This window comes from Melozone crissalis, unplaced genomic scaffold (genome assembly GCF_028551555.1).
Source record: "Melozone crissalis strain CALT ecotype California unplaced genomic scaffold, PUWL_Pcris_2 ptg000014l_1, whole genome shotgun sequence".
In the NCBI taxonomy this organism is placed as follows: Eukaryota; Metazoa; Chordata; class Aves; order Passeriformes; family Passerellidae; genus Melozone; species Melozone crissalis.
The window spans coordinates 5,554,969-5,564,512 of record NW_026535792.1 but is presented as its reverse complement, the minus strand read 5'-3'; the positions used below and the strand labels follow the sequence as shown (position 1 = coordinate 5,564,512).

Here is a 9,544-nt window from a genome sequence, read left to right as displayed (position 1 = left end):
TTGTTGATTATGCAATAGTTAGAAGGTAAACATGCTGTGAGTTTAGGAACAGCCCTCATGTAGTTAATGGGTGCATATTTCTGAGGATGTGGGTGTGTACTGTAACCTCTCTGTGTGTGACTGTAATGGAGTAAATCTGCAGGTTTTACCAGCTTTTTTCTTACTGGGTTTTGATGATTTGACCACCTCTTTTCACAGAATAAGGATGATTGCTCAGCTGTTAACCACGGAAGAGTCTGTCTGTGAGGATATTCCTGTGCACAGAGGTGTCCCTGTTCTCTTACGATGCACATACAGTGAGTGATTTTATTTTAGCTCTTTTATGCCTGACCCTCCCAGCTGTGTAAATGCTCACTGTGAATCAGCTCAAAGATGAGTCCACCAGTAGGTTTTCAAGAGTGATCCACCCATCCATTTTTGTATTATTTTTCTCTCAATTGCCTACTTTACAAGAAAAAATAATTCTGCAGTTTTCACTGACAGTGGGTTAATATAAGAGAGTGTTTTGGGGTTCCAGTTGGGATTCCTGAAATTTAGTGTCCTCTCTTCAGCCTCAGCTACTTAGTTTTTACATATCTGCCAACAACACATCCTGTAAGAATCCATGTAGCCTTGGAAATAGTCAACAAAGCCCTACATGGCCTGGGAAAGTGGCAGCAGAAATGTCAGTGCCAGCTTTGCCAGCATGTTTTGTGTGCTTGCATTATCATGATCCAACTCCCGTCAGTAAGCTTTGTACAGAAACAGTTTCAAATTGGACAAATCTCAAGTTTTTACAAATCAGGGCTTGACAGAAGAAGAAATGTAATGTCCCCTCTTAGAAATAATGAAGTAGTGGGCAGACATTACATTTTTGTGTAGGAATAAATACTTGCTCTGGCTGTTTTCCTCCTAAATAATCAAACCTACCCACCAGATTGTATTTGGAAGCACTTACTAATGTGACATGCTCTGTTTTAACTGTTCAGAGAAATGACTGAAAGTTTTTAAGATGAGACAACATGAATCATAGTCTTGAGCGGCTGTTCACTTTTGTGATTGACTTGCCTCCTTCCTACGTTCCTTTTAGTCACCCTGGGAATTGCTGAAGCTGTTCTGTGCAGGAGGCACTGCTGAGATTTCCCCTTGCAGCAATGGACTTGGACAAACAATCCGTGTGGGGATCCCTGAAGCAGAAGACGCGGCCGTTCCTGCGAAACCTGAGCGTGAGGAGGACGAAGAAGAGGTCAGGCAAGATGCTGGAGAGGAAGGGCCGCTCCTTGGACCGCTGTCTCAGCGTGTCCGTGCCTGACATGCTGGAGGTGGACACTCTCATGGAAGAAGAGGAGGAAGAAGAAATTACTTACTCCAACGCTCAGGTGTTGCCGAGCTGCTCCCCCAAGAGCTTTTCCAGGTCTGTGGTGTCCCTGAAGAGCAGAAACGCTTCGGTGAAGGCGGCGGGAGAGGACTGGCTGTGGGCGTCGCAGCAGAGGATGCGGACGGAGGTGACGGTCACCCCCCCAGACATGCAGGATGTGGGCAATCACCTGCTGTCCTCACGAGGAGCTGAGGCTGTGGGCAGCCCTGTGTCCGAGGGGAAGAAGAGGAGATCCAGCGAGGACCTCTTTGAGCTGCTGCAGAGCTCCCGGCTGAGCGCCGCGCTGAGCGACGAGGGGACAGAGGTGGGTGCTGGAGCAGCAGCGAGGCTCAGCTGCCACCTCCTGTGGGCTCCTCGTGCTTCTCCTTCATTTTCTGGGTTAAAAAGGGATGGAGGATCCGACCAAGACCAGGCTGGACAGGGCTCTGAGCAGCCTGGTGCAGTGGGAGGTGTCCCTGCCCATGAGGTGAGATTTAAGACCCTTTTACACCTGCACCATTCTGTGAGGATGGGGCTCTGTTCAAGGAATGAATGAGCAATGAAAATAAGCCCAAACTTTACATGATATACACAGTGTTCAAGACTAGTTCAGCTATCCTTCCTGTCAGTCTGGAGCTGCAAATAACACTGCTCCAATTTTTTAGTTCTTTTATTGTTCTTCTATTATTCGTAATGATGCTTCAGATTTTTCACATTTGTTGGAATTGCTTGCTCAAATCAAAAGTTGCTGCAGTTCTCTGAGCTCAGAATTGAGGTGCTGATACATTTGCTTTCTAGTTAATATAATTACCAGGATTGCTATGTGGCACTATCAATTTGCCATCCACCCACTGAAGACTGATGAAGGCAATAGGTGAAAGACAGCTGTGAGCAAGGTGAGCTCTGCCTGCACCTGGAATTAACCAAAACAAGCACAAGATGGGGAACAGAACATGTAGCATCATTCTCAGGACTGTTTTTTGGGTTTTTGTGATGATGATTTGAGGAGGTGAAAAACTAAAATGTTTTCTCTGCACTGTCTTATCCCCCTTTCCTTCCCCCTGCTCTGTGCTCAGTATTTGTGTCTGGACATAATGTCCCAGGAGGATCAGAGACCAATACTGTCATGAAACTAATTCCTGCCTGCCCTGAGCAAATTGGGAATCCTGAGGAGCTCATTGATATCTTCATTATATAGACAGTAGGTGAAGATTGTGGCTGCAGGAAACACTTCAGGAAAAATTTGTTTTAGTTAGATTTTGCGGAAGTATGTCTGCTCCTGTTGAGTTCTCTCTGGGAAGGTTACATTTTGAACTTTCTGAGGCCTTTGTCTCGTTACCTGATTGTTGCAGTTGTGGAAGCTGCCTCTGTAGTCATCCAAGATGCCAAAATAAGAAATGGGCGTTTTTTTTTTTCCAAGTCTTCCCTTGGGAATAGGGATTTCTCAGTTAATTGTTTTTTAACTGCACCCTCAAAAGGATGATTAGCACTGATGTGGGGAAGGTGGTCCTTTCTGATATAAACTGCTTGTTTTGCATCTCAGAGACCGGTGTATTCCTGCCAAATGGGTGTTAGCTCCCGGTCTGTTGTGATGCAGAGTGTCAGACTGGTAGTTACTGACCATCACTTGTGGTTTAGGGTTGCTAAATTGTTCACAAATTGGTTTCACCTTGCTAGAGTGTTCATTATTTTGAGGGCTACTTAAGAAAAGCGACTGAAATAGTACAGTGCTTTGTTTCTCTGCTCAAACATTACTCAAAAGTTGTAGCACTTCACGCGGTATATGGTAAATATATGAACTCTAGTTATTTTGGAAGTTTTTCCAGGTTGTTTTAATGATGGCAGCAGTTTTTTCCTGCTGTTGTATGCCAGAAACCCTAATCTAAAATCTGCCTCAGCACAACAAAGTTAGTACTAAGTCCTGCTTTGATTTTGGGTGAACTGAGTATTCTAGGAGAATGAAGTACCTGTATAGTGATGAAACAGTTTAACCTCAAGTCCAGTTTCATCCAGATGCACAATCCAAGTCTGGCTTATTTTCTGCAGTCCTTACATCTTTCCCTAAATGTGTGTTTCTGTATTTGCTGATGTGTGTAAATCATTTGGTATTTACTTGTATGGCAAATCATCTCTCTGTGTGAATATGCTTCCTTACTGTAATTTGCCTCCAGTGCAATTTATAAAGATCTTTTTCCTCTAGAATAAAAGGAGAGAGTGAAACAAAGGAAAGTAGAAATAAGGAGAATTGAGCAAATTCAATTACGTTGAATCTGGTGCCAAACAAATTCAATATTGGAAGGTGTCCATGGCAGGGAGGGTGGAACTAAATGATGCGTAAGGTCCCTTCCAACCCAAGCTTCAATATTCTATGATTCTATGACAACTCAATATTCAGCTTTGCTTGTACTTAGTTGAACAGTTGCTGGGTTTGTGCTGTGTGTACAAATACACGTGTGTGCCTGGGATGGGAATAGTTTGTTACAGAGGATTTTGGTCCCTGAATGCTGGGTGGGGTTGCTCTGAGGAGCACAAGAGTTCCCATTGTTCTTGTGTGAGCATCACTCCCTGCCCAGGGAGGTAAATCAGAAGGAAGGCAGATCCCTGGAACAAAACAAACTAAAAAAAGCAGAAATGGAGGCTGAGCTCCTTTCCCCCCTGAATTGCTTGTCACGTGCCACCTACTCATTTCCTGGTTGTCTTTGGCCACCCGATACCGTGAGATCAGCGTGTGCTTGTGGTTTTCTCACTTGTGTGAACTCCCCTGCAGAGCTCAGCACAGCCCATCCTCACCAAGGCTCTGCCCAAATACCATTTTCCCATTTGTTGAGAGGTTTGCTCTCCGTTCCCCATTGCACCCAGGTAGGCAAGGCTGAAGAAGCAGGTGAAGTTGTGTTGAATCCCTGCGTGATTCAGGTTGTAAAGGGTTCCTGTAATGCCATTTTTTTTTTTTTGCCATTGGGTTTTGTCCATGGCCACGCATCATTGCAGAAGTGCTCTGATATCTCTTTATCTCCTTGTCAGCACTTTGCAGTGAGTCACTGTCCTGGTTTAGGGCGAATTTGGGCAACCCAAAGCCTTGTCCTGTTGCAGATGCACTCAGTGGTTTTGTATTTTGAATAGTTCTGCAGAAACCAAGGGGAGGCAGAGGTGGGAACGCTTGTCAAGAAGAACTTTCAATTTATGTATATTCATACATCTACTCTTGCTTGATTTGTTTTCATGCAAATCTATTTGGGGCTGTGACCCCCACTGGGTGTGCCTACTTTTGTTTAAAGTTGAGGAGTGTCACTGTAGTTTGATAAAATCAAGGTTTCAGGACCATGTTTTCACCAAGACTTTTATCTGTATTCAGTGATCTCACTGCAGTTAGCTACCTAGAGTAACAGTAATTTATATTATGTGGAGCTAAAATTGAAAAAACTCAAGTTTTTCTATTTAAAATGATAATTCTTCAATATCTGTGGATGTAATACAAGTAAACAAAAAACAGAATAAAGACAAAATAATAATTTTGAGGGTAATTTTAAAATAAATGATATCAAGCTAGCCAAGACAATACTTCTAAAATTATAATTTCGATGCAGTTCTTTGAACCCGTTAGTGCCGTGTAAAACAAGCTGTAAAGAGGGACCATTACCAGTGCCAATGATGGTGCCTGAAGGAGATTCCTGTGAAGCCAGAGACTCCAAGAAACACTAAGTTTAATGCACATGAGTGGGATTTTATGCATACTAGTCAGAAAATTCAAAGTTAGGGTTCCCCTAGCAGCTGTAACTCAGCTCCGTTGTGTGAGAAAATTCTTCTGCTGCTCTTTATGATGATAATTTTTCCACTTTTAATGTGTTTTTGCAAGGTGGCCAAGTTATGATTACTGTGGGAACCATAAAGTTAGATTTTGTCTGTCGTGCAAGGGAAATCTTCCTTGCAATGCTGGATTTCTGTACTTCCTGATATCTAATATATGTATTTGCAGGAAGAGAAGGGAAAAAATTACACAAAGGGTATTTATGTTTATTTCAGCATGTCAATACAGCCAAGATTTATGTACTTTGGTGCAGGAGCTGGTTGACTTTTAAATGTTTCTGTGGTGCTGCACACAATGCTGCGAGAGGTTTGGATGTTCCCACCCTTTCACATGAGGATCGAATTCCACCTTGTGTGCATTTCTGCAGACAGAAACTGCCCTTAGCATAAATCTTTGTGTTTGAATGGGCTGTGGCTGCCCTGCATCAGACCAGAGGAGTTTCCCAGGCACCTTGGTCCTCTTCAGCTGAAATGATGGTCATGGGCTCTTGGAGCAGCCAAGGGAGCATCAGAGATGTCCTGGGTGGTGAATCGCTTCAGACAGACTTGAGGTTGGGCCACTCTACCCTCAAGGTGTTGGATGAGTCAGTATTTAGGAGGAATTGTTTGACTTCCTCTGCTAAAAAATCCTTTGGATCTTCCAGTTATTGCAGCATGTTTCTCGTATTTCTATTTTCTCTTTTGTTGTGGTTTAGCCCACCAGGCAGCTAAATATCACATTTTCTCTCTTACTCCTTGCTCAATGGGAACCATAATATGCAAGAGAGAATTGGGGTTAAAGGTAAAATTTATGGGTCCAGATAAAGACAGGAAAGGGCAGAAAAGGAAGAATAATAAGGAAGAATGATATTATTCTTTTAATAATATTTAATGTATTATAAAGATATTATAACACAGAAATATAAAAAAATAATTATATTAATTATATATTTTATATGATGTTTTAAAATAATTAATATTTTGATAGAAATGATACAGTTAAAGTATTCAAAACAAATGAGCACAGTGCAGTTGTTTATCACCTGCTGACTGATATCCAGCCAGTTCCTCAGCAGAGGGACAGTAATTGTCCAGCAACAACTAAAAACATCAGTGTGTTATCAACATTCTTCTCACCCTAAATCCAAAACAGAACACTGTACCAATTGCTAGAAGGAGAATTAACTCATCCAAAACAAGGACACCTTTCCCTTTGACAATTTTTTTTAACTTTTCCTCTGATTTAATTTTGAACTCAAACCAAACAAAAAAACCCCACACAAAAAAAAAACCCAAACACCAAACCAAGTTAAAAAACTATTTAAAAAACTTTAAAGTGGAACTTGCTTTTTGTGTGGTGAAGGAGAAATTGTGGTCAAGTGAGAGCAGCAGGCTGCCAGACACAACAACCTTCAGGCATCAGGAACGTTTGTGATAAGAACCAAGAACCTTCAGCACCCAGTGCTGGGGGCGAGAAGAAGAAATTTATTCCTAGCTGGAAGCAGGCACTTGTTTTTCCTGGATTAAACTCAAGAGCAGTTACTGTAAAACAGGAAAAAGAAATATATATTTAAATTGTCTATAAGCATAAGTAAGAGCATTTCCTTCATTACACGTATGTAATCTTGACTGATGCTAGGAGCATTTGCTTTCCTGTATTGTTGTCTAATTCATTGTATCTTTTGTTTTATAGTACCCATCTGGAGAAATGGATTTTGACTCTTCCCTATCATCTCAAAACTTTGATGACCAAATGGTAAGTCCTGTCATTTTGAAGCTTGATCAGGAACAAAATTTATTTTAGATTTAGGTTCTTTGCTTCTTACAAATTCAAAAACTCATCTGGTGAAGAGCCTATCTGGAGATTTGCCCAGAGTGTGTTGGGTTTTTTTTGTGGGGGTGTTTCAGTTTGTGGGGGATTTGTTTATTTAGTGGTGGGTTTGTGGGTTTTTTTGGTTTTTAGTAGTTTAAAGTGGTTGCTAATGTTTTAAATACACCCAAATGTTCTGGATTTTTTGAAGAACTCTATAATATCTATGTTGTACTGGTAACTGGTGAGAGCAGCAGCATAAATACTCAAATAACAGTGTAGGAACAAACCAGATTAAAATAAATACAAGAAGTAACACAACTGTAAGCTTTGACAGATAGCAAAATCAGTTTTGGGGCAGTGTGAAGAGGCACTGGCAGTTCTGACATGTTATTCTCATGTAAAACATGTTTGCTTTGTGGATGAACTTCTCTACCTTTGCCCTCTGATAACCTCTCAAGTGCTGTCCAGAGCTGTTTTCACTGAGTGTTCCAGCAGGAGGATGATGCTGAGCTATGGCAGCACCTCTGAGGAGCAGAAATCCTCTCGAGTTTGCTTGCGCTAAAGCTCACAACCAGCACTGCCTGCCACTGCCCTTCTCTGTTTTGGAGCTGCACAAAGAAGTGCTGTGCTCTCCTCTCAGCAGATCTGTGAGATCTGTTCTTCCTCCTGAGGTTATCAGGTGGATACAAAGGACTTTCAGGGTCTCTTCCAACTTGAGAAATGCTCTGAATGCACAAGAAACAGCTCAGAAAAAAATGTGCTGAAAGGATTTGGAAAACCTGTGCATGCATTTGTGATTTTTATATCACCACTCATTTTCAGGTGCTTTGTTGGACATACTTGATGCTGATACTTAGCTACTTGCATACCGAAGGAAAGCCTGGGAAAGAAATATTTTTTTTTCTTTTCCCTCTTTTTTTTCTTTTTTTCTTTTGCTTTTTCTTTCTGTCAAAGATTGCCCTAAGGACAGGGCAGAACTTTATCTGTGCAGCAGCACTGGGAGCACACCTGCCTGGTTTATGATCTGCTTCCAGAGGTGTGCGACTGATTCCTTTGTTCTCCTTAGGCTCTTGAGGAAGCCAACGACTGCCTGAGTGAGCTGCCCAGCCCCTTTGCCTACCTGCTGACCATCCACCTGAAGGAAGGCAGGAACCTGGTTATCAGGGATCGTTGTGGTGAGCCCCACCTTCCCTCTGGCTTCCTGCAGAATTCTCACACTTTATCACTTTGTTCGCTCCTTTATCACTGATCTGTTTGGCAGCAATCTGGTTGCTTATCAGCAGTGCAAGGAGCTGTGGCCTCTGTGTCTCTCCTGCAGGTCAGAGCACTCAGAGGTTGGGTTTATCTTCCCTGGATACTCAGGGGAGGGAGCTGCCCTCTGCCTGTGCAGCTGCAAAGCTCCTTCTTGGCTGCCCTTAGCACCTGGACCCATTCAGGGGCTGCAAGGAATTCTATTTGAGCTTAAAAAAACCTCCAAAGAATAATTGGAGGTTCATTAAATGGTAGAGCTGCTCTTAGGAGTACTTTTGGGGTTATCTGCAAAGATGTTGATAAAAGGGGGATGCCACAGGAGCAGGTCTGTAAGCCAACAATCCTCTCTAACCTGGGATGTGACTGAGCAATGACAGCATCCTAAAAACCAATACCCCATGCCCAGATGATGTATCAAATAAATTGTGAAATATTTGGGGAATTCCTGGAAAAAATGTGTGAAAATGCCTTCCCTTAACCTGGCTTTTATTCAGGATTTTGAAAGAGGGAGTAGAAATGCTTGTGAGCAGCCAGTCTCTTGCTGTGGAGGGAGAGCTGCCCTGCCAGAGGCTCTGTGCAGCCCGTAGGACCCTGAGGCAGCAGCTGTGGCAGGACCTTCCATCTGAACCTGTCAGAGAGCTCTTCCATGCATCCAGGCTTGATTTCATTTTTTTTTTTCCTGCATGTGGAAACAATTCTGGTAGTTTTGTCTTGCAAAATGTCTGAGCAGGTTCTTTTGAGGTGAAGCCATGGGCTTTATTAATTTGGTTTTAAACAAAATAAACTTGCACAGCCTGAAGGCCTGTGAAGGTTGAAGGTTTGCACCTGGAGGGACCTGTCTGATTTCACATGAGGTGCTCATTGGGATTTCTCTTGTCTGATACCTCAGTTAACTTTTTCCATACTGGTTTTTCATGGCTTCCCAAAACAGTAACTTTTGGTTGAGTGTATGCTTGCTTTTCCTACCAGTTTTTGGAAGAAGTGAACCAGTACTTAGATTAAGACCTTTATGGTTATACAAAAGCTTGAATTTCCTAACAGTGTATCAGTTCTTTAGATTTTACTGGCAAGCTGCACAAGCCAGGACACATCCAACTGCTCCTAGGAAAAAGATGCTGGAAATGAGCAATTCTAGCAAAGTAGTATTTCTAGAGAAGACAGAGCATACTTTGCTCTAGGCTGTGTTTTGTTGTGTAAGAAAGCAAATGCTTGTCTTAGTAAAGCATTGGACAGCACAGGGAAACAACATAAGGGGGGGAAAAAATTCCTTTTGATGAGTCTCTGTTGCTTTGTGGCAAATGACCTCTCATTTAGTAAACTGAGTGAGGGGATGCTTCCTTTAGTAAAACTGCTGCTTTTTA

General features: G+C 42.4%; 1 protein-coding gene across 1 annotated transcript in view; it reads left to right on the top strand.

Annotated features, from left to right (window-relative positions):
• The first annotated feature begins 238 nt into the window (after nt 1-238).
• MCTP2 (multiple C2 and transmembrane domain containing 2) overlaps nt 239-9,544 on the top strand; it is a 100,337-nt gene continuing 91,031 nt past the window's right edge. Inside the window, exons 1-4 of the mRNA XM_054272550.1 lie at nt 239-296; nt 1,070-1,661; nt 6,813-6,875; nt 7,999-8,107. Coding sequence (XP_054128525.1) covers nt 1,134-1,661; nt 6,813-6,875; nt 7,999-8,107 — 700 coding nt within the window. The 5' untranslated portion in view covers nt 239-296; nt 1,070-1,133. The remainder of the gene's footprint in view (nt 297-1,069; nt 1,662-6,812; nt 6,876-7,998; nt 8,108-9,544) is intronic.